At 40.0% G+C, this 26,761-nt stretch overlaps 1 protein-coding gene and 2 long non-coding RNA genes across 8 annotated transcripts in view; 1 reads left to right on the top strand and 2 right to left on the bottom strand.

The window, feature by feature from the left end:
• Window positions 1-25: 25 nt before the first annotated feature.
• LOC143003667 (complement factor H-like) overlaps window positions 26-26,761 on the bottom strand; it is a 58,552-nt gene continuing 31,816 nt past the window's right edge. For 3 of the 4 annotated variants that reach the window (XM_076154444.1, XM_076154446.1, XM_076154447.1), the window contains 24 exons: window positions 26,564-26,722; window positions 25,904-26,092; window positions 25,635-25,820; window positions 25,159-25,326; window positions 13,526-13,690; window positions 13,015-13,182; window positions 12,446-12,610; window positions 11,935-12,102; window positions 11,366-11,530; window positions 10,855-11,022; window positions 10,276-10,440; window positions 9,765-9,932; window positions 9,186-9,350; window positions 8,675-8,842; window positions 8,096-8,260; window positions 7,585-7,752; window positions 7,006-7,170; window positions 6,495-6,662; window positions 5,916-6,080; window positions 5,405-5,572; window positions 4,826-4,990; window positions 4,315-4,482; window positions 1,453-1,632; window positions 26-693 (listed from right to left, as the gene is read on the bottom strand). In XM_076154444.1, the coding sequence (XP_076010559.1) occupies window positions 503-693; window positions 1,453-1,632; window positions 4,315-4,482; window positions 4,826-4,990; window positions 5,405-5,572; window positions 5,916-6,080; window positions 6,495-6,662; window positions 7,006-7,170; window positions 7,585-7,752; window positions 8,096-8,260; window positions 8,675-8,842; window positions 9,186-9,350; window positions 9,765-9,932; window positions 10,276-10,440; window positions 10,855-11,022; window positions 11,366-11,530; window positions 11,935-12,102; window positions 12,446-12,610; window positions 13,015-13,182; window positions 13,526-13,690; window positions 25,159-25,326; window positions 25,635-25,820; window positions 25,904-26,092; window positions 26,564-26,722 (4,070 nt within the window). In that variant the 3' untranslated portion in view covers window positions 26-502. Of the gene's footprint in view, window positions 694-1,452; window positions 1,633-3,704; window positions 3,911-4,314; window positions 4,483-4,825; window positions 4,991-5,404; window positions 5,573-5,915; window positions 6,081-6,494; window positions 6,663-7,005; window positions 7,171-7,584; window positions 7,753-8,095; window positions 8,261-8,674; window positions 8,843-9,185; window positions 9,351-9,764; window positions 9,933-10,275; window positions 10,441-10,854; window positions 11,023-11,365; window positions 11,531-11,934; window positions 12,103-12,445; window positions 12,611-13,014; window positions 13,183-13,525; window positions 13,691-25,158; window positions 25,327-25,634; window positions 25,821-25,903; window positions 26,093-26,563; window positions 26,723-26,761 lie in introns of those variants that run through there. The other variant, XM_076154445.1, reaches the window with a different exon arrangement.
• Window positions 15,608-23,116, top strand: LOC143003674 (uncharacterized). Of its 3 annotated transcripts, none has more exons than XR_012963892.1 (5): window positions 15,608-15,877; window positions 18,187-19,047; window positions 19,342-19,450; window positions 19,600-20,174; window positions 23,045-23,116. It is a non-coding gene; the product is annotated as an uncharacterized LOC143003674 (long non-coding RNA). The 3 variants fall into 3 exon arrangements; XR_012963891.1 differs by lacking the exon at window positions 23,045-23,116 and adding an exon at window positions 20,574-21,045; XR_012963893.1 differs by lacking the exon at window positions 23,045-23,116 and adding an exon at window positions 20,346-20,362.
• On the bottom strand, window positions 20,898-23,178 carry LOC143003670 (uncharacterized). Its single transcript, XR_012963886.1, has 2 exons — window positions 22,608-23,178; window positions 20,898-21,848 (listed from the first exon to the last, which is right to left on the bottom strand). It is a non-coding gene; the product is annotated as an uncharacterized LOC143003670 (long non-coding RNA).

The following is a 26,761-nucleotide window of genomic DNA, read 5'->3' as shown; positions in this document are numbered from 1 at the left end:
CAGTCAACCAATAAATCAACCTCAGAAGTAATCAAACAATGTGTTTATTTACATTGCACTTTTCATACATAAAGTCCAGAAGGGGGGAGGGGAAGAAACAATAAAAAGAAAATGACCTAAGATGAGGAAAGCAGTGTTTTATAATGGCAGTAATTCTATCAGTCATATTTTAAATATCCGTAAAATGTACCAATTTCCCATGTATGCATTGAACTGAATAGATTAGTTTTCCAACATTTTCTATGTATGAGTCAATCCTAGCTTGACAGTTAATATATTGTCATTAATTAATAAATGAATTCGTACTACATGTGATCATTTGCATGGCGTAATATGGGAAGACGATTTACGTGCGTTTGCTCCCGTCTGTGGAGGACAGATGACACGGCGACAAAACAGCATTGCATAGTAACTGTACTTCGTGACTTTCCCAACTCTTCATTACTCTGGTTATTCATTAACATACAACCTTGTGTTCATCACTTCCAGTTAGATAAAACTCCTAAATGCAGGTGGGCATGTCCATCACGCCGTCCATGCACCTCTGATACATGTCCCCTGTGCGGTGAGATCTTGTGCTCTTGCACTTGAACCGAACACGATCACCATGAGTTACAAATTCTATGACGATATATCTTGCATTGAATTCAATATAACTTTGCCTCATGAGTTCAGAGTTCACAGGGCAGGGTTCTGAAAGAGATAACGGACAAAAACACTTAATGACAGTCAAGCACATTGTATAAACAACTACTGCGGCATAGATTTGGGACATGCTGCAGTCTGATGTATATGTCTTTATACAATGGGGACACATCTTCACCTTCACCATCTTTATGACTCAGCTTGCTCTCATTCATGTTACAAGTTATTTTGAGAGGGAGTTTGTGAAGGGTCTAAGAGGGAAACTGCACCTGGATGTTCCATGCAAACAAGGTATTTAGTTATTTAAAAAAAATGATGATGGAGCCAATCACTATGTAGACAGCGTCCAGAAAACAAGAAAGTATGTCCATCGTTGTTAAACCCATCATCAAATTTAACTATTGAAGATAAAGAGTATCAGGATATCTGGACCGCACCTAAGCCCAAGCGGACCCAGAGGTGTTTTTGGATGGGTTCCAAATATGAATGGTTTCTATCAAAAACACAACTGAAGAAATGAAGACCACAACCAAGAGAGTCGCTGTAGTACTGAGCGAATGGAAGGGATTGGAAGACAGACCAGGCCTCCCTGTGGGTACGATGGCTACCAGAATGAGCTCAGAGGAACCAAAAATATGCAGACACTATCAGTATTTCCCCTCCATGCTTAGGTGGCCAATGCAAGGGGCCTAAGTTCTCCTAAAAGGATGCTACCAAGTACCCAGCAGGGATCTGTTCATTACGATGAATTTTCATTATGAAAAAAAAATCATACACATATCTAACATGAATATGGTTGTAACTTACTGAAGCATTTCATCTCTCCCATCCATTCACCGTTGATGCAGGTTTTGTGAGTCTCAGGACCCAGGACATAATAACGCTGACAGATGTATTCAACTGTGTCACCATGGATGTACTTTAACTTCAATGTGTTCAAAGTGTCTCCGTCCTGAAGGTGTGGCGGTTTTCCACAAGGCAAAGGTCCTGAAAGAAAATGGGCAACAACAGGGGAAGTAGGGCAATATTTCTGTGTTTCAGTTCTGAAATCTTTCCGCCTGTAGACATTTTGGGTTAAGGTTGATAAGATGCATATTATTAATAATGTGTGTTACAACATTGTGCAATGGTCACCCCTTACAAATAGGGTTAGGGTTAGGGTTAGGGTGTATTTGCTCGTTCATTGTTACATTGTAATGTTGACATTATGTGTGTGCGTGTGTGTGTGTGTGTGTGGTTTACAGGGATAACATGTCAAGCACCATCAAGTAAAATGATCACATGATTGGTCATAAACAATTATATGATGAGCATGATTTTCTGACAAATGCAGCAATAAAATGTGGCCTGACTCTGACGACAATCGGTGGAATCGTTTATGAACCTGCTGCCAGAAATGTGTTTTCTCACCAGAAGAAACCCTCAAGGTCACATGTGATGACAGGCACTGGGTTTTTAATAAATCGCAAACCTCTCATGTATTTACATGCAGAGATGATGGAACCTGGATGAGCCCACCTGAATGCAACGGTATAATATGACTAATCATAAGCTTTTTGTGCGAGAGAGTTAATGACATGTTGCTCTCTACTCAAACCTACACAATTTTCTGTCCGATTCCAGAGATCATATGTAGCAATCAAGGAGACAAAAGAGTGGAGTTCCTGGGTGTCCCACATTGGCATAAAAAAAAATTGGATGAGACTGCAGACTACAGCTGCAGAGAAGGCTACAATAAGACAGCCACATGGCCCACATGTACAAGGGGTGGATGGACACCAAATCCACTCTGTGAACGTAATTTGTCTTCCAGTGGCGCCCCAAGCTGTACTTTTGGGTTCATCAGCAATACCAGCAAAATCATTTGTCTTTTCTTTCTTTCTTTCTTTTTGCAAAATTTCCTTATTAACTGATCTCTGCATCTTTGTTCTTTTGAGGCATAGAAATGACTTTTGCTCATTGCTGGCATTGTATTTCTGGGTTACTTGCCAAGTTTAGCACATTTTAAAAATATTTTGTTCTTCATAAGAAAACAAATACAATGTCATTGTTCAGTTATGTGTAATGTGCAGTTCTTTAGTGTGTTATGTGTTGATTTAAAAAAAAACAATTTTGATCATAATTATTTGTGTTATTAGTTTCTCAAATACAAATGTGATGATAAACTTAAAAATGTCAAATTTTTTGCTGAGATGAACTTCAATATGAGTACTTTCATGGTGTGTATATTACGTAATGGCGCAGTTATGTCATCACGTCATTTAGCAACATTTAGCAACAAATCAAGCTGCCTGTAAACAACTCCCTTGAAAATGAGTAGACAACATTGTGTACTGTACTAGGATGACATGTGGAATGTATGAATTCAATGTCAATGATATAATCCGAAACCGTACCACCATGTCAATTATAACCAAAGCTCTTTGCTTTAACGTTATTATTGATCGCTGTTGTATGTATACTCTTCCCTTGTCTAATCAAGTATTAGACGGGTTTCCATCTTACCATTTAGTTTGGACTGTGGCACAGATGTAAGGAACTGGGTTCACTTGGAAGCAGACAGAGACCAGATTTTGGCGGAATAGGGTTTAATTGTTGAATGTGCACCTGAGGGCGAGTGTTGGTGCACAGCTGCTGTTGCTGTGCACCAAAGAGGTCCTTTAAACAGGCCAATCACCCATGTAGGCATACTGATCAAATGTTGACATACATAAAGCTAACTTTGGGAAAAAAAATTCCGAACACACTGTTGGATTGCTGGAAAATAAATAAATAAATTGAAAAAGGAGGAGTTCCACAATGTGGGACGACCCTTAATTATCCCCTTAATTCCTCAGCCTGACAAGCTGTGAGTGGCTGTAGGTGGAGACCTGTAGCTTGTTGACATACATAAAGCTGAGAAATATTCACTATCTATATCGTCTGTTTCTCCATTTATCACTGAATTGGTCATAGGGTGCACTCCTCAACAATTGCACCCTGTGGCTGTAGGGGACGCTGTGCAAAGTCAAACTACTTCCTTCTCCATCGTGCTCTTTGGGGAAAAAAAATTCCGAACACACTGGAATTCCACTTTAAACTGTATTAATTATGCTCTCACCTGTGCAGTTCTGAGTCCCAGTCCAACCGCTTGGCCCACATGTAATCATGAAACGTCTTTCAGGGTAATTTGTGCAGTAATATTGGACTCCTTCATTATGTCTAAACCATCTCCTCCTATCTGAGGTTTGCGTTTCGGCAATATCTATTTTTCCACACAATTTCTCTGAAAGAAATGAAATTGAATTATGCACAAATGCACAATAGTTGCTTATAGTGACGACACTATGTCCATAACACACGTGTGGTTCTCACTCAAACTGAAGAATTTCATTGAGAACTGGTGTGATAAAAAACAGGTAGAGGATACCAAAAATTACTCCTACAGTATGGAACGCAAACAAATAGCTTGAAGAGTTTATCGCACAATTCAGCAAATTCAGATTGTTGGTGTGCATTGTTTCAATTTTGTGAAGCTCTTGTCCACTATAGAGCTTATGCTAGTAAAGGACGAAAAGTGCTAAATGGAGGAGCGATTCAGTGAGTAATGCTTTATCAAAGATAAAGGCTTTTAAGAAAATCCTGACATAGGCTGTAAAACTGTAACTTTTGTACACTATATTATCTTACCTTCGCAATGTGGATTCCCCTCCCAACCTCTTTCCTTACAGGTAAGTGTGAATTGTCCTGTAAATCCCGCCTTGCAGCTGTAACTGACTTGGTCATTGTAGCTGTATGTGTCCTTGTCATTTGCGGTGATTTCAGCATTCTTGACATCACTCCGGTCACATGTTATTGCTGGAAAATAAATAAATAAATTGAAAAAGGAGGAGTTCCACAATGTGGGACGACCCTTAATTATCCCCTTAATTCCTCAGCCTGACAAGCTGTAAGTGGCTGTAGGTGGAGACCTGTAGCTTGTTGACATACATAAAGCTGAGAAATATTCACTATCTATATCGTCTGTTTCTCCATTTATCACTGAATTGGTCATAGGGTGCACTCCTCAACAATTGCACCCTGTGGCTGTAGGGGACGCTGTGCAAAGTCAAACTACTTCCTTCTCCATCGTGCTCTTTGGGGAAAAAAAATTCCGAACACACTGGAATTCCACTTTAAACTGTATTAATTATGCTCTCACCTGTGCAGTTCTGAGTCCCAGTCCAACCGCTTGGCCCACATGTAATCGTGAAACGTCTTTCAGGGTAATTTGTGCAGACATATTCGACTCCTTCATTATGTCTTAACCATCCCCTCCAATCTGAGGTGTGCGCATCGGCAATATCTATTTTTTCACACAATTTCTCTGAAAGAAATGAAATTGAATTATGAATTATTTGCCACAAATGCACAATAGTTGCTTAGAGTGACGACACTATGTCCATAACACACGTGTGGTTCTCACTCAAACTGAAGTATTTCATTGAGAACTGGTGTGATAAAAAACAGGTAGAGGATACCAAAAATTACTCCTACAGTATGTGAGGTAAACAAATAGCTTGAAGAGTTTATCGCACAATTCAGCAAATTCAGATTGTTGGTGTGCATTGTTTCAATTTTGTGAAGCTCTTGTCCACTATAGAGCTTATGCTAGTAAAGGACGAAAAGTGCTAAATGGAGGAGCGATTCAGTGAGTAATGCTTTATCAAAGATAAAGGCTTTTAAGAAAATCCTGACATATGCTGTAAAACTGTAACTATTGTACACTATATTATCTTACCTTCGCAATGTGGATTCCCCTCCCAACCTCTTTCCTTACAGGTAAGTGTGAATTGTCCTGTAAATCCCGCCTTGCAGCTGTAACTGACTTGGTCATTGTAGCTGTATGTGTCCTTGTCATTTGCGGTGATTTCAGCATTCTTGACATCACTCCGGTCACATGTTATTGCTGGAAAATAAATAAATAAATTGAAAAAGGAGGAGTTCCACAATGTGGGACGACCCTTAATTATCCCCTTAATTCCTCAGCCTGACAAGCTGTGAGTGGCTGTAGGTGGAGACCTGTAGCTTGTTGACATACATAAAGCTGAGAAATATTCACTATCTATATCGTCTGTTTCTCCATTTATCACTGAATTGGTCATAGGGTGCACTCCTCAACAATTGCACCCTGTGGCTGTAGGGGACGCTGTGCAAAGTCAAACTACTTCCTTCTCCATCGTGCTCTTTGGGGAAAAAAAATTCCGAACACACTGGAATTCCACTTTAAACTGTATTAATTATGCTCTCACCTGTGCAGTTCTGAGTCCCAGTCCAACCGCTTGGCCCACATGTAATCGTGAAACGTCTTTCAGGGTAATTTGTGCAGACATATTCGACTCCTTCATTATGTCTTAACCATCCCCTCCAATCTGAGGTGTGCGCATCGGCAATATCTATTTTTTCACACAATTTCTCTGACAGAAATGAAATTGAATTATGAATTATTTGCCACAAATGCACAATAGTTGCTTATAGTGACGACACTATGTCCATAACACACGTGTGGTTCTCACTCAAACTGAAGTATTTCATTGAGAACTGGTGTGATAAAAAACAGGTAGAGGATACCAAAAATTACTCCTACAGTATGGAACGCAAACAAATAGCTTGAAGAGTTTATCGCACAATTCAGCAAATTCAGATTGTTGGTGTGCATTGTTTCAATTTTGTGAAGCTCTTGTCCACTATAGAGCTTATGCTAGTAAAGGACGAAAAGTGCTAAATGGAGGAGCGATTCAGTGAGTAATGCTTTATCAAAGATAAAGGCTTTTAAGAAAATCCTGACATAGGCTGTAAAACTGTAACTATTGTACACTATATTATCTTACCTTCGCAATGTGGATTCCCCTCCCAACCTCTTTCCTTACAGGTAAGTGTGAATTGTCCTGTAAATCCCGCCTTGCAGCTGTAACTGACTTGGTCATTGTAGCTGTATGTGTCCTTGTCATTTGCGGTGATTTCAGCATTCTTGACATCACTCCGGTCACATGTTATTGCTGGAAAATAAATAAATAAATTGAAAAAGGAGGAGTTCCACAATGTGGGACGACCCTTAATTATCCCCTTAATTCCTCAGCCTGACAAGCTGTAAGTGGCTGTAGGTGGAGACCTGTAGCTTGTTGACATACATAAAGCTGAGAAATATTCACTATCTATATCGTCTGTTTCTCCATTTATCACTGAATTGGTCATAGGGTGCACTCCTCAACAATTGCACCCTGTGGCTGTAGGGGACGCTGTGCAAAGTCAAACTACTTCCTTCTCCATCGTGCTCTTTGGGGAAAAAATATTCCGAACACACTGGAATTCCACTTTAAACTGTATTAATTATGCTCTCACCTGTGCAGTTCTGAGTCCCAGTCCAACCGCTTGGCCCACATGTAATCGTGAAACGTCTTTCAGGGTAATTTGTGCAGACATATTCGACTCCTTCATTATGTCTTAACCATCCCCTCCAATCTGAGGTGTGCGCATCGGCAATATCTATTTTTTCACACAATTTCTCTGAAAGAAATGAAATTGAATTATGAATTATTTGCCACAAATGCACAATAGTTGCTTATAGTGACGACACTATGTCCATAACACACGTGTGGTTCTCACTCAAACTGAAGTATTTCATTGAGAACTGGTGTGATAAAAAACAGGTAGAGGATACCAAAAATTACTCCTACAGTATGTGAGGTAAACAAATAGCTTGAAGAGTTTATCGCACAATTCAGCAAATTCAGATTGTTGGTGTGCATTGTTTCAATTTTGTGAAGCTCTTGTCCACTATAGAGCTTATGCTAGTAAAGGACGAAAAGTGCTAAATGGAGGAGCGATTCAGTGAGTAATGCTTTATCAAAGATAAAGGCTTTTAAGAAAATCCTGACATATGCTGTAAAACTGTAACTATTGTACACTATATTATCTTACCTTCGCAATGTGGATTCCCCTCCCAACCTCTTTCCTTACAGGTAAGTGTGAATTGTCCTGTAAATCCCGCCTTGCAGCTGTAACTGACTTGGTCATTGTAGCTGTATGTGTCCTTGTCATTTGCGGTGATTTCAGCATTCTTGACATCACTCCGGTCACATGTTATTGCTGGAAAATAAATAAATAAATTGAAAAAGGAGGAGTTCCACAATGTGGGACGACCCTTAATTATCCCCTTAATTCCTCAGCCTGACAAGCTGTGAGTGGCTGTAGGTGGAGACCTGTAGCTTGTTGACATACATAAAGCTGAGAAATATTCACTATCTATATCGTCTGTTTCTCCATTTATCACTGAATTGGTCATAGGGTGCACTCCTCAACAATTGCACCCTGTGGCTGTAGGGGACGCTGTGCAAAGTCAAACTACTTCCTTCTCCATCGTGCTCTTTGGGGAAAAAAAATTCCGAACACACTGGAATTCCACTTTAAACTGTATTAATTATGCTCTCACCTGTGCAGTTCTGAGTCCCAGTCCAACCGCTTGGCCCACATGTAATCGTGAAACGTCTTTCAGGGTAATTTGTGCAGACATATTCGACTCCTTCATTATGTCTTAACCATCCCCTCCAATCTGAGGTGTGCGCATCGGCAATATCTATTTTTTCACACAATTTCTCTGACAGAAATGAAATTGAATTATGAATTATTTGCCACAAATGCACAATAGTTGCTTATAGTGACGACACTATGTCCATAACACACGTGTGGTTCTCACTCAAACTGAAGTATTTCATTGAGAACTGGTGTGATAAAAAACAGGTAGAGGATACCAAAAATTACTCCTACAGTATGGAACGCAAACAAATAGCTTGAAGAGTTTATCGCACAATTCAGCAAATTCAGATTGTTGGTGTGCATTGTTTCAATTTTGTGAAGCTCTTGTCCACTATAGAGCTTATGCTAGTAAAGGACGAAAAGTGCTAAATGGAGGAGCGATTCAGTGAGTAATGCTTTATCAAAGATAAAGGCTTTTAAGAAAATCCTGACATAGGCTGTAAAACTGTAACTATTGTACACTATATTATCTTACCTTCGCAATGTGGATTCCCCTCCCAACCTCTTTCCTTACAGGTAAGTGTGAATTGTCCTGTAAATCCCGCCTTGCAGCTGTAACTGACTTGGTCATTGTAGCTGTATGTGTCCTTGTCATTTGCGGTGATTTCAGCATTCTTGACATCACTCCGGTCACATGTTATTGCTGGAAAATAAATAAATAAATTGAAAAAGGAGGAGTTCCACAATGTGGGACGACCCTTAATTATCCCCTTAATTCCTCAGCCTGACAAGCTGTAAGTGGCTGTAGGTGGAGACCTGTAGCTTGTTGACATACATAAAGCTGAGAAATATTCACTATCTATATCGTCTGTTTCTCCATTTATCACTGAATTGGTCATAGGGTGCACTCCTCAACAATTGCACCCTGTGGCTGTAGGGGACGCTGTGCAAAGTCAAACTACTTCCTTCTCCATCGTGCTCTTTGGGGAAAAAATATTCCGAACACACTGGAATTCCACTTTAAACTGTATTAATTATGCTCTCACCTGTGCAGTTCTGAGTCCCAGTCCAACCGCTTGGCCCACATGTAATCGTGAAACGTCTTTCAGGGTAATTTGTGCAGACATATTCGACTCCTTCATTATGTCTTAACCATCCCCTCCAATCTGAGGTGTGCGCATCGGCAATATCTATTTTTTCACACAATTTCTCTGAAAGAAATGAAATTGAATTATGAATTATTTGCCACAAATGCACAATAGTTGCTTATAGTGACGACACTATGTCCATAACACACGTGTGGTTCTCACTCAAACTGAAGTATTTCATTGAGAACTGGTGTGATAAAAAACAGGTAGAGGATACCAAAAATTACTCCTACAGTATGTGAGGTAAACAAATAGCTTGAAGAGTTTATCGCACAATTCAGCAAATTCAGATTGTTGGTGTGCATTGTTTCAATTTTGTGAAGCTCTTGTCCACTATAGAGCTTATGCTAGTAAAGGACGAAAAGTGCTAAATGGAGGAGCGATTCAGTGAGTAATGCTTTATCAAAGATAAAGGCTTTTAAGAAAATCCTGACATATGCTGTAAAACTGTAACTATTGTACACTATATTATCTTACCTTCGCAATGTGGATTCCCCTCCCAACCTCTTTCCTTACAGGTAAGTGTGAATTGTCCTGTAAATCCCGCCTTGCAGCTGTAACTGACTTGGTCATTGTAGCTGTATGTGTCCTTGTCATTTGCGGTGATTTCAGCATTCTTGACATCACTCCGGTCACATGTTATTGCTGGAAAATAAATAAATAAATTGAAAAAGGAGGAGTTCCACAATGTGGGACGACCCTTAATTATCCCCTTAATTCCTCAGCCTGACAAGCTGTGAGTGGCTGTAGGTGGAGACCTGTAGCTTGTTGACATACATAAAGCTGAGAAATATTCACTATCTATATCGTCTGTTTCTCCATTTATCACTGAATTGGTCATAGGGTGCACTCCTCAACAATTGCACCCTGTGGCTGTAGGGGACGCTGTGCAAAGTCAAACTACTTCCTTCTCCATCGTGCTCTTTGGGGAAAAAAAATTCCGAACACACTGGAATTCCACTTTAAACTGTATTAATTATGCTCTCACCTGTGCAGTTCTGAGTCCCAGTCCAACCGCTTGGCCCACATGTAATCGTGAAACGTCTTTCAGGGTAATTTGTGCAGACATATTCGACTCCTTCATTATGTCTTAACCATCCCCTCCAATCTGAGGTGTGCGCATCGGCAATATCTATTTTTTCACACAATTTCTCTGACAGAAATGAAATTGAATTATGAATTATTTGCCACAAATGCACAATAGTTGCTTATAGTGACGACACTATGTCCATAACACACGTGTGGTTCTCACTCAAACTGAAGTATTTCATTGAGAACTGGTGTGATAAAAAACAGGTAGAGGATACCAAAAATTACTCCTACAGTATGGAACGCAAACAAATAGCTTGAAGAGTTTATCGCACAATTCAGCAAATTCAGATTGTTGGTGTGCATTGTTTCAATTTTGTGAAGCTCTTGTCCACTATAGAGCTTATGCTAGTAAAGGACGAAAAGTGCTAAATGGAGGAGCGATTCAGTGAGTAATGCTTTATCAAAGATAAAGGCTTTTAAGAAAATCCTGACATAGGCTGTAAAACTGTAACTATTGTACACTATATTATCTTACCTTCGCAATGTGGATTCCCCTCCCAACCTCTTTCCTTACAGGTAAGTGTGAATTGTCCTGTAAATCCCGCCTTGCAGCTGTAACTGACTTGGTCATTGTAGCTGTATGTGTCCTTGTCATTTGCGGTGATTTCAGCATTCTTGACATCACTCCGGTCACATGTTATTGCTGGAAAATAAATAAATAAATTGAAAAAGGAGGAGTTCCACAATGTGGGACGACCCTTAATTATCCCCTTAATTCCTCAGCCTGACAAGCTGTAAGTGGCTGTAGGTGGAGACCTGTAGCTTGTTGACATACATAAAGCTGAGAAATATTCACTATCTATATCGTCTGTTTCTCCATTTATCACTGAATTGGTCATAGGGTGCACTCCTCAACAATTGCACACTGTGGCTGTAGGGGACGCTGTGCAAAGTCAAACTACTTCCCTCTCCATCGTGCTCTTTGGGGAAAAAATATTCCGAACACACTGGAATTCCACTTTAAACTGTATTAATTATGCTCTCACCTGTGCAGCTCTGAGTCCCAGTCCAACCGCTTGGCCCACATGTAATCATGAAACGTCTTTCAGGGTAATTTGTGCAGTAATATTGGACTCCTTCATTATGTCTAAACCATCTCCTCCTATCTGAGGTTTGCGTTTCGGCAATATCTATTTTTCCACACAATTTCTCTGAAAGAAATGAAATTGAATTATGCACAAATGCACAATAGTTGCTTATAGTGACGACACTATGTCCATAACACACGTGTGGTTCTCACTCAAACTGAAGTATTTCATTGAGAACTGGTGTGATAAAAAACAGGTAGAGGATACCAAAAATTACTCCTACAGTATGTGAGGTAAACAAATAGCTTGAAGAGTTTATCGCACAATTCAGCAAATTCAGATTGTTGGTGTGCATTGTTTCAATTTTGTGAAGCTCTTGTCCACTATAGAGCTTATGCTAGTAAAGGACGAAAAGTGCTAAATGGAGGAGCGATTCAGTGAGTAATGCTTTATCAAAGATAAAGGCTTTTAAGAAAATCCTGACATATGCTGTAAAACTGTAACTATTGTACACTATATTATCTTACCTTCGCAATGTGGATTCCCCTCCCAACCTCTTTCCTTACAGGTAAGTGTGAATTGTCCTGTAAATCCCGCCTTGCAGCTGTAACTGACTTGGTCATTGTAGCTGTATGTGTCCTTGTCATTTGCGGTGATTTCAGCATTCTTGACATCACTCCGGTCACATGTTATTGCTGGAAAATAAATAAATAAATTGAAAAAGGAGGAGTTCCACAATGTGGGACGACCCTTAATTATCCCCTTAATTCCTCAGCCTGACAAGCTGTGAGTGGCTGTAGGTGGAGACCTGTAGCTTGTTGACATACATAAAGCTGAGAAATATTCACTATCTATATCGTCTGTTTCTCCATTTATCACTGAATTGGTCATAGGGTGCACTCCTCAACAATTGCACCCTGTGGCTGTAGGGGACGCTGTGCAAAGTCAAACTACTTCCTTCTCCATCGTGCTCTTTGGGGAAAAAAAATTCCGAACACACTGGAATTCCACTTTAAACTGTATTAATTATGCTCTCACCTGTGCAGTTCTGAGTCCCAGTCCAACCGCTTGGCCCACATGTAATCATGAAACGTCTTTCAGGGTAATTTGTGCAGTAATATTGGACTCCTTCATTATGTCTAAACCATCTCCTCCTATCTGAGGTTTGCGTTTCGGCAATATCTATTTTTCCACACAATTTCTCTGAAAGAAATGAAATTGAATTATGCACAAATGCACAATAGTTGCTTATAGTGACGACACTATGTCCATAACACACGTGTGGTTCTCACTCAAACTGAAGAATTTCATTGAGAACTGGTGTGATAAAAAACAGGTAGAGGATACCAAAAATTACTCCTACAGTATGGAACGCAAACAAATAGCTTGAAGAGTTTATCGCACAATTCAGCAAATTCAGATTGTTGGTGTGCATTGTTTCAATTTTGTGAAGCTCTTGTCCACTATAGAGCTTATGCTAGTAAAGGACGAAAAGTGCTAAATGGAGGAGCGATTCAGTGAGTAATGCTTTATCAAAGATAAAGGCTTTTAAGAAAATCCTGACATAGGCTGTAAAACTGTAACTTTTGTACACTATATTATCTTACCTTCGCAATGTGGATTCCCCTCCCAACCTCTTTCCTTACAGGTAAGTGTGAATTGTCCTGTAAATCCCGCCTTGCAGCTGTAACTGACTTGGTCATTGTAGCTGTATGTGTCCTTGTCATTTGCGGTGATTTCAGCATTCTTGACATCACTCCGGTCACATGTTATTGCTGGAAAATAAATAAATAAATTGAAAAAGGAGGAGTTCCACAATGTGGGACGACCCTTAATTATCCCCTTAATTCCTCAGCCTGACAAGCTGTAAGTGGCTGTAGGTGGAGACCTGTAGCTTGTTGACATACATAAAGCTGAGAAATATTCACTATCTATATCGTCTGTTTCTCCATTTATCACTGAATTGGTCATAGGGTGCACTCCTCAACAATTGCACCCTGTGGCTGTAGGGGACGCTGTGCAAAGTCAAACTACTTCCTTCTCCATCGTGCTCTTTGGGGAAAAAAAATTCCGAACACACTGGAATTCCACTTTAAACTGTATTAATTATGCTCTCACCTGTGCAGTTCTGAGTCCCAGTCCAACCGCTTGGCCCACATGTAATCGTGAAACGTCTTTCAGGGTAATTTGTGCAGACATATTCGACTCCTTCATTATGTCTTAACCATCCCCTCCAATCTGAGGTGTGCGCATCGGCAATATCTATTTTTTCACACAATTTCTCTGAAAGAAATGAAATTGAATTATGAATTATTTGCCACAAATGCACAATAGTTGCTTAGAGTGACGACACTATGTCCATAACACACGTGTGGTTCTCACTCAAACTGAAGAATTTCATTGAGAACTGGTGTGATAAAAAACAGGTAGAGGATACCAAAAATTACTCCTACAGTATGGAACGCAAACAAATAGCTTGAAGAGTTTATCGCACAATTCAGCAAATTCAGATGGTTGGTGTGCATTGTTTCAATTTTGTGAAGCTCTTGTCCACTATAGAGCTTATGCTAGTAAAGGACGAAAAGTGCTAAATGGAGGAGCGATTCAGTGAGTAATGCTTTATCAAAGATAAAGGCTTTTAAGAAAATCCTGACATAGGCTGTAAAACTGTAACTTTTGTACACTATATTATCTTCGCAATGTGGATTCCCCTCCCAACCTCTTTCCTTACAGGTAAGTGTGAATTGTCCTGTAAATCCCGCCTTGCAGCTGTAACGGACTTGCTCATTGTAGCTGTATGTGTCCTTGTCATTGGAAAATAAATAAATTGAAAAAGGAGGAGTTCCACAATTTGGGACTAACCTTAATTTTCCCCTTAATTCCTTAGTGTGATAAACTGTAAGTGGCTGTAGGTGGAGACCTGTAGCTTTAAAATGTTTAAATGTTGTGCTGCTCACCAATTTTCCAAGCACAAAAGTAACTCCATAAAACTGTTATATCAGAAATACAACCTGAATGTCACACTACCTTCACAGAGTGGATTTGGTGACCATCCACCCCTTGTACATGTGGCCCATGTGGCTGTCTTTTTGTAGCCTTCTCTGCAGCTGTAATCCTTAGTGTCATCCAATCTTTTTTGCTGCCAATGCGGGACGTACCAGTAGTTCAGTCCTTGCTCTCGTGGATTGCTACATATGATCTCTGGAATCGTAAAGAGAATTGTGTAGGTTTGAGTAGAGAGCAACAATGTCTTTAACTCTCTGGCACAAAAAGCTTATGATTAGTTATATCATACCGTTGCATACAGGTGGCCTCATCCAGGTTCCATCATCTCTGCATGTAAATACATGAGAGGTTTGCAATTTATTAAAAACCCAGTGCCTGTCATCACATGTGACCTTGAGGGTTTCTTCTGGTGAAAACACATTTCTGGCAGCAGGTTCATAAACGATTCCACCGATTGTCGTCAGAGTCAGGCTACATTGTATTGCTGCATTTGTCAGAAAATTTAAAATGAAGAGTTGAAATAAGACAAAATACATCAACATCCATCCATCCAGTGCTAGTTTCACTATTCAGTGTGAGTGAAATAATTAATGACGACGTCTATAAATACTTACGTTGACATTCAGGTGTGGGGATGAATTCTGCTTTGTCGCCTGTTTTTATACATCTGGCAGGGTTGTTGTCTTTGCGTTTGTATTTAGAATTACAGTCAAAATGTAGGACCTCTTGCTCATCATATATTTGTTTATGACCAATCATGTGACCATTTTCAATTCCAGGTACTTGACATTTTATCTCTGAAAGACACGCACGCACGCACGCACGCACGCACGCACGCACGCACGCACGCACGCACGCACGCACGCACGCACGCACGCACGCACGCACGCACGCACGCACGCACGCACGCACGCACGCACGCACGCACGCACGCACGCACGCACGCACGCACACGTGAGCATTTATCAAAATCTTTGTCATCAATCATATGAGTCCTGATCACTTTCCACTTAATAAATGATGGCAGTTAAATAAGGATTTTGTTCTGACCAGGGTCCAACTTTGAGTCCTGGTCTTCTCTGCCTTACAATACATAAATTCAGTGTAATGGCATAATTGAACAAAGCTGAACAATGCAGTTATTTCACCCCCACCCCTCCCTAATGAACATAATTACAGCAGAAAGGAGAACCCCAATGACTGTCGTCATTATCCACACCTGGCCACAGGGGACTCCAATCACTCTAACGAAGATCATAACAACAACCAGGAGGACTAATCAGGAGTATCAACAACCCTGATTATTACTGATCAGAAACATCAACGACCCTGGTTATTACTCATCAGGAGCATCAACCACCCTGGTAATTACTCATCAGGAGTATCAACAACCCTGATTACAGAGGTTAAATCCTGGGAACCCTCACCAGTCTGTCAGAACGGAAGAAGCCTTTCAGATGAGAGGTGAAATGTCTTAAAGAGTTTATTAGCAAGTCCAATTGCATAACATGAAATTTTATTGGAATTGCTCTGCTGGTCTGTTGTTGATCTCTGGTGACCTTGGACCTGTGTTGTTGATGTGAAGCCTAAAATGGCGTAAAACTTTAGACATTTTGTTGAGTAAATCTGCAGTTACCACCAAGGTTGTGAGTCATGTTGAACGCTTCATTAATAAAATATTAGAATATCAGAATTCAAATATTAATTCAGTTGCTCTTATGCTCCAGCCCAGTTGTATCAAAATTTGAATCATACAGATGACTACTTTTAAACTGGGCAAATGTACAATCTGAGGACAAATAACTAACACAATCATTTTTAAAGTGTGACTGTAGATAAGACTAAATATTTGCAAACACAAGATAATCACTGTCATTTAGTATGCCAACATCAAACACATTCCATCAACATTAACATGGAAATTGTGATCAACACAATAAATATAGAACTCAGATTACAAAAGAATGTGAGAATGAATGTGTCAGTATGGTCTTACCTTGACTTCTCACAAAAGCCAACGCATGCATCCACAAAAACACAACACAGCTTTGAGTTATCACACACATTGCACCTTTATTAGTGCCAACCGCCCAATTGCGCTTGAAACTTCAGACTGAAACACTATTATACACAGACAGAGCTGTGGATTTCACAGGCACAGTGATTGCTCAACGGTTTACAGAAGCCTGTTCCAGTCTCCACATTCACTCCCACAGGGTAACAGGGAAGAGATCAAACGAAGAAGTGACCACAAACTCAGATTATAACACAGCATGACCGAGTATGATTCTGAAAATGAATAAGGAGAAGAACGATATTTCAAAAGAAAATCAGATGTCTAGAACAAATGCTAGGAGTTTTGTGGTGGTATTTCTTGTCATTTTACTGGTATGTTATTGTTTCTGCAGTTTTGCCAGCCAGGCTTTGGCATGTTTATCTTCTGTGACTAAGCGGTGGTTCCTGTAAAGGTTTATTTGTTTTGTTTTTTAACCTTCTGGTAAGCATTTGCTACGATCAATTGAGCAAACAAAATCATATTTATTACACCTAAAGCAAGCACAGACTCCTCTCATCACGGCTTTGTGTGAAATAAAGGTCAAACAGCAAAAGAACCCTTTTGAGAGCCTCCTCTACTACAAAGTTGACTGTGTACATATCATATTTATCTTTCAAAGGTGTAGAATCAGCTGCCAAAGAAGGGCTGTGGAGCTAAACGTCCAAACAACGTTAAAGCCTCCAAGGCACTGCCGAGGTGTCCTTGAGCAAGGCACCAAACCCCCAAAACTGCTCCTGGGGCTCCGTACAATGACTGCCCTGCGCTGACCCCTCTGTAATGCATGTGTGTGTGTGTGTGTGCGTGTGTGTAAGAGGGCCACACAAGACAACTTTAAGATTGTTGCGTTCGAATGGTGATGTGTTCGCATGTGATTTGACCCAATAATTTGACCCAGGGTTTGCCTTAATTTCACAATTTAACTTCATATTAATTGCATTGCAACTCTCAGTCTCCCAAACACTGTTGATAAATGTCAAGGAAAGTTGTAAGTAGAGTTGAAAAATCAACAACTGGCATCTGCATTAAGTCAGATAACGAGTACATTCTGCAACTGGATCATGTTCACCGGTGCCATTGCTTCCGTGATCAGCGAGTGTGCTTCAAAGTAAATTTGAAAAGCATTTGGAATGGGAAGTTTGAAGTTGGCATGCTATGCTTTTGATTTAATTCTGTTGACTGATGATTGTGCGAGCTGCAGACCTCTCAGCTGCTCCAGTGCTGACAAAGCAAAGGCTACTTGAGGATGTACAATCAAGAGGCCAGTGTAACTAAGCAAGTTATGCTTGTTTGCAGCTGTTTTGTTCAGTTTATCCAATAGTGTGACAGCTGAATGTGTTGCAACGCAAATGTTTTCAGTGTAATTGCTAAAACAAAGAAAAAACAGAACTGAGCATGAAACCAATGGAGCAATTGGATATATGGAACAGTTATTACCGTCATCATTTAATTCACTGAAAGTCACAACATGGGACTGTTTCGATCATCGAGGGATGACTCAGGCCCATCACACACATTTAATGGGGGGAGGGGTAGCATCGTGGCATTGGATATGCAATTTACGTCCTGTGCTCGTCTCGCTCTCATCCAGTTCAAGGTGGTACACAGGGTCAATTTTTCTAAATCCAGATTGGCCGAAATATTCACAGACGTAGAGGACAAATGTAATAGATGTTCAAAGCCTCGGTAACCTAAGCCACATGTTTTTTCTCTGCCCCAGGCTCCACAACTACTGGTCCGGTTACTTCAACACATCCACCCTTGTGACACTGACAAGTTCTGTCAGAGATGGCAACCATTTCTCTCTTACTTCACCGATCTAGAACTGGCAAACAAGGATTTGTGTTTTGTAAAGGCTGAATCAAAATGAATCAGGTCCATATTGTTCTAAAATGTATAATTTAATAATGTATAAATGTTACACCATTATCGTAACTTTGCTAGTTCTGACTGACGATATTGTTTGTCGTGAGAGGACTCCATTACAGAAGTCAGGATGGCATCACTGCTGTAAAACGACATCACTTTGCAAGTGTGATGACATCATTATTATTTTAAAAGTCAGAGTTAGAGCCATTCGACCCAAGAAGTGATTCATCTGCACTCTGGAAGAAGCAAGACAATGCATTGTGTGATAACTCAAAGCTGTGTTGTGTTTTTGTGGATGAATGCGTTGGCTTTTGTGAGAAGTCAAGGTAAGACCATACTGACACATTCATTCTCACATTCTTTTGTGATCTATGAGTTCTACTTTCATGGCGATGATCACATTTACATGTTGATTGTGGAAAGCGTTTGATGTTAGCAGACAGTGATAATCTCCTGTATGCAAAAAATGTGGTCTATCTACAGTCATATATGAACTTCAACAAGTATTGTGTTTATTATTTGTCCTCAGATTGTACGCTTGCTGATTTTAAAAGTAGTCGTCTGTATGATTAAAATTTTGATACAACTGGGCTGGAGCCCACCTACAGCAGTGATGAACAAGTGAGAGTGAGCTGCACCACCAGCTTCACTGGCTTCTTCAAACTAACTTGTGAAGCTGGTGAATGGCATTCAAAAGGGAGTAAATGTGAAGGTAAGCCATCATCCTGTAATGTCTGGAAATGATGTGTCATTATATTGGATTAATAGTAATCATGTTAAAATGCAAAGCTGGTTTGATGTATTCTGTTGAATGAGTCAATTTAATGCTTATTTATGGGCACTTATGCCATGAAAAACACAGCTTGATACAATGGGTCCTGTTTCATATTACAGCAACAGAGTAGTGTTGTCCTCAGAGATCATAAGTACAACGCATGGCAAAAGGTAGACTACATTTGCTGAGGCCAGGATTTCCAGAACTCATACTCACCCTTATCATTTACAGTTCACCGCTGTGGTCATCCTGGCCCTGTTGATAATGCAGAGTTTCACCTCAAGGTTGGAGACGATTATGTCTTTGGATCAGATGTGGAATACACCTGTAACACGGGGGGGTATGAGCATATTTATGATCGTACATGTGCATGATTGTTTAATGTGAATCACTGTGACTTCTACTTCAAATATATGAAATGAAATTTCAGTTTGGCCCCACTTTATCAGACATTTCATCATGTACTGTATTTTGTATGTCACATTTCAGTTACCACATGGTTAGTCGCAACCCCGTCAGACGTTGCAAGTCACAAGGTTGGGATAATCGCCTTCCTACCTGTGACGGTAAGAGCTGGAATTAAAACATCTTATTCAGTTATTGCCATGATATCAATAACCTGTTTTCACGTGCTTACAAGCCATCGTGCCACAGAGGAGATCAAACAACATAAGAGCAACTGAATTAATATTTTAATTCCTCTGTAATCAGGGTTGTTGATACTCCTGATGAGTAATAACCAGGGTCTTACACAGGCACAGGTACATTTCACTTCATGGATAGATTGAGCAAGATATCAATAACACACCAGTAGAGCAGTTATATTGTATTGATTGTGGTATTGTGCAGAAAAGCTGAACGCTCAAATTGTTCTTTGTCGTCATGCTTCTCCTTCCAGCCAACAGCTGCCCAATCATTCCGTTGGACGACAATGTCAGTGTGATTGGAGATACAGAGGAGTCTTGTATTTAGCTGCAAGTCCAGGTCTGAGATGCTGGATGGGCCCGAAATCATCCGCTGTGATGAGAATGGACAGTGGACTGGCCAAGCACCAAAATGCATAGGTACGGTAGGATGCTGTGAACAAAAAGACATGGAGGAATAGGCCAAAAGAGAGGGATTAGAAACGAGAAAGGAGAAGACAGAATACACAGACCAAGATATACAGTGTGTACATAAAATAGCAATCAATAGTTTTTATTATCATTTACCGCCTCACTGCTCGCAAACACAAGATGAATGCAGAAAGAACTGTCATCAAACAGAAGATGAACGCGACCATCAACGGGAGCTTTATTGTTCAGGCAACGCCTCGGAAATCTTGCCAAATACCAAGGTGCGTGTGCGTGTGCGTGTGCGTGTGCGTGTGCGTGTGCGTGTGTGTGTGCCCGTGGGTGCGTGCATGGTGAGATGTGCATAGATTTAGAATGCGATGGTAAGTGATGGCCCTGCTTGTTTTTCAGATTTGCACCAGACTGGGTTCTGAGGAAGGATAAACTCAAAGACGTGGTAGACCCACTAAGGGCCATTCAGATGGTGGCTGACACTTTGTCTATTGTTTTATGATTAAAAAAAAAAAAAAGCTTTCATTTTAATCATGAACTCATTTTAGAGAACTTCTTTTAAAAACTGTCGAGTATTCAGATTTTTGCAGATGTATTTCCACGTTGTACTTGTAAATATTAAAATACATTTGTTCTTTTTTAAATATGATTTTCTTGTGCTACTACAATCATACACAATAATTGGTACTGCTAACCAGTTCATTCATCAGAGGGATGCACTCATAGTGTTTTGTTGCCTTTTTAATGAAGATGGCATCTGAAGAACAATGAGCATGCAGTTATAAAACATTTTGGAATTTTTAAACATGGAGACCGTAAAACATTAACAAAAAAATATTCATTCATGCACATGAAAATGGGTGAAAACAAAGCAACAGAGTCAGAAATGTTCAATGTGATCTTGTTTAAAGGATATCACTGATTGAAATAGTATATGACATCATCTACCATACCAGATAGATTCTAAACAAACATTTAATTCAGTCAACCAATAAATCAACCTCAGAAGTAATCAAACAATGTGTTTATTTACATTGCACTTTTCATACATAAAGTCCAGAAGGGGGGAGGGGAAGAAACAATAAAAAGAAAATGACCTAAGATGAGGAAACCAGTGTTTTATAATGGCAGTAATTCTATCAGTCATATTTTAAATATCCGTAAAATGTACCAATTTCCCATGTATGCATTGAACTGAATAGATTAGTTTTCCAACATTTTCTATGTATGAGTCAATCCTAGCTTGACAGTTAATATATTGTCATTAATTAATAAATGAATTCGTACTACATGTGATCATTTGCATGGCGTAATATGGGAAGACGATTTACGTGCGTTTGCTCCCGTCTGTGGAGGACAGATGACACGGCGACAAAACAGCATTGCATAGTAACTGTACTTCGTGACTTTCCCAACTCTTCATTACTCTGGTTATTCATTAACATACAACCTTGTGTTCATCACTTCCAGTTAGATAAAACTCCTAAATGCAGGTGGGCATGTCCATCACGCCGTCCATGCACCTCTGATACATGTCCCCTGTGCGGTGAGATCTTGTGCTCTTGCACTTGAACCGAACACGATCACCATGAGTTACAAATTCTATGACGATATATCTTGCATTGAATTCAATATAACTTTGCCTCATGAGTTCAGAGTTCACAGGGCAGGGTTCTGAAAGAGATAACGGACAAAAACACTTAATGACAGTCAAGCACATTGTATAAACAACTACTGCGGCATAGATTTGGGACATGCTGCAGTCTGATGTATATGTCTTTATACAATGGGGACACATCTTCACCTTCACCATCTTTATGACTCAGCTTGCTCTCATTCATGTTACAAGTTATTTTGAGAGGGAGTTTGTGAAGGGTCTAAGAGGGAAACTGCACCTGGATGTTCCATGCAAACAAGGTATTTAGTTATTTAAAAAAAATGATGATGGAGCCAATCACTATGTAGACAGCGTCCAGAAAACAAGAAAGTATGTCCATCGTTGTTAAACCCATCATCAAATTTAACTATTGAAGATAAAGAGTATCAGGATATCTGGACCGCACCTAAGCCCAAGCGGACCCAGAGGTGTTTTTGGATGGGTTCCAAATATGAATGGTTTCTATCAAAAACACAACTGAAGAAATGAAGACCACAACCAAGAGAGTCGCTGTAGTACTGAGCGAATGGAAGGGATTGGAAGACAGACCAGGCCTCCCTGTGGGTACGATGGCTACCAGAATGAGCTCAGAGGAACCAAAAATATGCAGACACTATCAGTATTTCCCCTCCATGCTTAGGTGGCCAATGCAAGGGGCCTAAGTTCTCCTAAAAGGATGCTACCAAGTACCCAGCAGGGATCTGTTCATTACGATGAATTTTCATTATGAAAAAAAAATCATACACATATCTAACATGAATATGGTTGTAACTTACTGAAGCATTTCATCTCTCCCATCCATTCACCGTTGATGCAGGTTTTGTGAGTCTCAGGACCCAGGACATAATAACGCTGACAGATGTATTCAACTGTGTCACCATGGATGTACTTTAACTTCAATGTGTTCAAAGTGTCTCCGTCCTGAAGGTGTGGCGGTTTTCCACAAGGCAAAGGTCCTGAAAGAAAATGGGCAACAACAGGGGAAGTAGGGCAATATTTCTGTGTTTCAGTTCTGAAATCTTTCCGCCTGTAGACATTTTGGGTTAAGGTTGATAAGATGCATATTATTAATAATGTGTGTTACAACATTGTGCAATGGTCACCCCTTACAAATAGGGTTAGGGTTAGGGTTAGGGTGTATTTGCTCGTTCATTGTTACATTGTAATGTTGACATTATGTGTGTGCGTGTGTGTGTGTGTGTGTGGTTTACAGGGATAACATGTCAAGCACCATCAAGTAAAATGATCACATGATTGGTCATAAACAATTATATGATGAGCATGATTTTCTGACAAATGCAGCAATAAAATGTGGCCTGACTCTGACGACAATCGGTGGAATCGTTTATGAACCTATGAAATGTGTTTTCTCACCAGAAGAAACCCTCAAGGTCACATGTGATGACAGGCACTGGGTTTTTAATAAATCGCAAACCTCTCATGTATTTACATGCAGAGATGATGGAACCTGGATGAGCCCACCTGAATGCAACGGTATAATATGACTAATCATAAGCTTTTTGTGCGAGAGAGTTAATGACATGTTGCTCTCTACTCAAACCTACACAATTTTCTGTCCGATTCCAGAGATCATATGTAGCAATCAAGGAGACAAAAGAGTGGAGTTCCTGGGTGTCCCACATTGGCATAAAAAAAAATTGGATGAGACTGCAGACTACAGCTGCAGAGAAGGCTACAATAAGACAGCCACATGGCCCACATGTACAAGGGGTGGATGGACACCAAATCCACTCTGTGAACGTAATTTGTCTTCCAGTGGCGCCCCAAGCTGTACTTTTGGGTTCATCAGCAATACCAGCAAAATCATTTGTCTTTTCTTTCTTTCTTTCTTTTTGCAAAATTTCCTTATTAACTGATCTCTGCATCTTTGTTCTTTTGAGGCATAGAAATGACTTTTGCTCATTGCTGGCATTGTATTTCTGGGTTACTTGCCAAGTTTAGCACATTTTAAAAATATTTTGTTCTTCATAAGAAAACAAATACAATGTCATTGTTCAGTTATGTGTAATGTGCAGTTCTTTAGTGTGTTATGTGTTGATTTAAAAAAAAACAATTTTGATCATAATTATTTGTGTTATTAGTTTCTCAAATACAAATGTGATGATAAACTTAAAAATGTCAATTTTTTTGCTGAGATGGACTTCAATACGAGCACTTTCATGGTGTGTATATTACGTAATGGCGCAGTTATGTCATCACGTCATTTAGCAACATTTAGCAACAAATCAAGCTGCCTGTAAACAACTCCCTTGAAAATGAGTTGACAACATTGTGTACTGTACAAGGATGACATGTGGAATGTATGAATTCAATGTCAATGATATAATCCAAAACCGTACCACCATGTCAATTATAACCAAAGCTCTTTGCTTTAACGTTATTATTGATCGCTGTTGTATGTACAATCTTCCCTTGTCTAATCAAGTATTAGACGGGTTTCCATCTTACCATTTAGTTTGGACTGTGGCACAGATGTAAGGAACTGGGTTCACTTGGAAGCAGACAGAGACCAGATTTTGGCGGAATAGGGTTTAATTGTTGAATGTGCACCTGAGGGCGAGTGTTGGTGCACAGCTGCTGTTGCTGTGCACCAAAGAGGTCCTTTAAACAGGCCAATCACCCATGTAGGCATACTGATCAAATGTTGACATACATAAAGCTAACTTTGGGAAAAAAAATCCGAACACACTGGAATTCCACTTTAAACTGTATTAATTATGCTCTCACCTGTGCAGTTCTGAGTCCCAGTCCAACCGCTTGGCCCACATGTAATCGTGAAACGTCTTTCAGGGTAATGTGTGCAGACATATTCGACTCCTTCATTATGTCTAAACCTCCACTTTGTAGCTGAGGTTTGTGCATCGGCAATATCTATTTTTTCACACAATTTCTCTGAAAGAAATGAAATTGAATTATGAATTATTTGCCACAAATGCACAATAGTTGCTTATAGTGACGATACTATGTCCATAACACACGTGTGGTTCTCACTCAAACTGAAGTATTTCATTGAGAACTGGTGTGATAAAAAAGAGGTAGAGGATACCAAAAATTACTCCTACAGTATGGAACGCAAACAAATAGCTTGAAGAGTTTATCGCACAATTCAGCAAATTCAGATGGATGGTGTGCATTGTTTCAATTTTGTGAAGCTCTTGTCCACTATAGAGCTTATGCTAGTAAAGGACGAAAAGTGCTAAATGGAGGAGCGATTCAGTGAGTAATGGTTTATCAAAGATAAAGGCTTTTAAGAAAATCCTGACATAGGCTGTAAAACTGTAACTATTGTACACTATATTATCTTACCTTCGCAATGTGAGTCCCCCTCCCAACCTCTTTCCTTACAGGTAAGTGTGAATTGTCCTGTAAATCCTGCCTTGCAGCTGTAACTGACTTGGTCATTGTAGCTGTATGTGTCCTTGTCATTTGCGGTGATTTCAGCATTCTTGACATCACTCCGGTCACATGTTATTGCTGGAAAATAAATAAATAAATTGAAAAAGGAGGAGTTCCACAATGTGGGACGACCCTTAATTATCCCCTTAATTCCTCAGCCTGACAAGCTGTAAGTGGCTGTAGGTGGAGACCTGTAGCTTGTTGACATACATAAAGCTGAAAAATATTCACTATCTATATCATCTGTTTCTCCATTTATCACTGAATTGGTCAATGGGTGCACTCCTCAACAATTGTACACTGTGGCTGTAGGGGACGCTGTGCAGAGTCAAGTAAAGTTGCAAATGAACTTTGGAACATTTTTGAATAATATCATTCTCACATACATGTACACGCAAGGCCATTCATTTCCCATGTCCCATTGGTGCATGTAATTCTTTCATCTCCGTCCATTCTGTATTGATCTTGACACCTATAAGTCACTGCAGAGCCAGACAGATATTCCCTCTGATATGGAGTCATGGCAACTGCATTCTCTAATTTTGGCGGGGGACTGCAGGGGTTGGCAGTGGCTGCAACAGAGGAAAACAAATAATGTGGCACTCCTTCATTTCTCACAAATGCCAACAACAAATAAAATATGAGGATGACTCACGTGTACAGATCATGTCTAGTGATAGCTCATTAAAGTGCCACTCTCCCTCTTGGCATCGCATGGAGTTGACATTAGCGCGGTACCCATGCTTGCACCGGATTTGGACTGATTGACCATGGATGTAGTCACGAGTTGAACGTGGCGGTTCTGCATTCGGAATCTCAGGAATTTTCCCACATGTCCTGCTTCCTAGCATGGATATAATCATGACCAATATAGATTGCAAAATTGTAGCAAACAAACAAACGTTAAGCAAATAAACGACAAAATCCCAAGCTGCGTCATTAATTGGAAAGAAGCAAGATGAAGCAAGACTGCTAACTATTGGAAAATATTCATCCACAGTCTTATTCCAGTACTCTCACACATCCCAAGCAAGGAGACTCTGTGTATTACAGGGAATGGGACATCTTCCAGGATCGTCATGGCACTTGACAGCTGTAAATGCTAAAGCTAGTTTGTAGCAGACTAGGAATGCTGGCACAAAGGCTCCATAGCAGCAAACACTCAAGTTGACCACAGTGTTATCAAGTTCAGCAGGTAGCTCTTGCGAAAATTACTGACTTTGGAGTACCTACAAAATAGAGGTCAGGTCATATTGTCCAGATGTAATCTTAGCTTTTTTAATAACTAGCCTGTAGGACATTGAAGTGTTATTACCAATGCATGGTTCCAGTGGATCCCACCGTCCTTTGTTACACTTAGTTTCCTGCCACCAGCCTTTGGTAGAAAACTTGAAACCTTCATTGCAGGTGTAGAACACTGCCCCATTGTAGGGGCCAACTGCAAATCCATTCTGAATTGGTGGTCTCTGACAGTCTATAAAAGCAAAGTACATACAAGATGTAAGTAACGACA

The sequence above is a fragment of the Genypterus blacodes genome, unplaced genomic scaffold, assembly GCF_046128005.1.
Source record: "Genypterus blacodes isolate CSIRO-AG114 ecotype Tasmania unplaced genomic scaffold, CSIRO-AGI_Gbla_v1 ptg000062l_1, whole genome shotgun sequence".
NCBI classification, from domain to species: domain Eukaryota; kingdom Metazoa; phylum Chordata; class Actinopteri; order Ophidiiformes; family Ophidiidae; genus Genypterus; species Genypterus blacodes.
The sequence above is the reverse complement of the archived record's forward strand: the minus strand, read 5'-3'. Positions and strand labels throughout refer to the sequence as shown.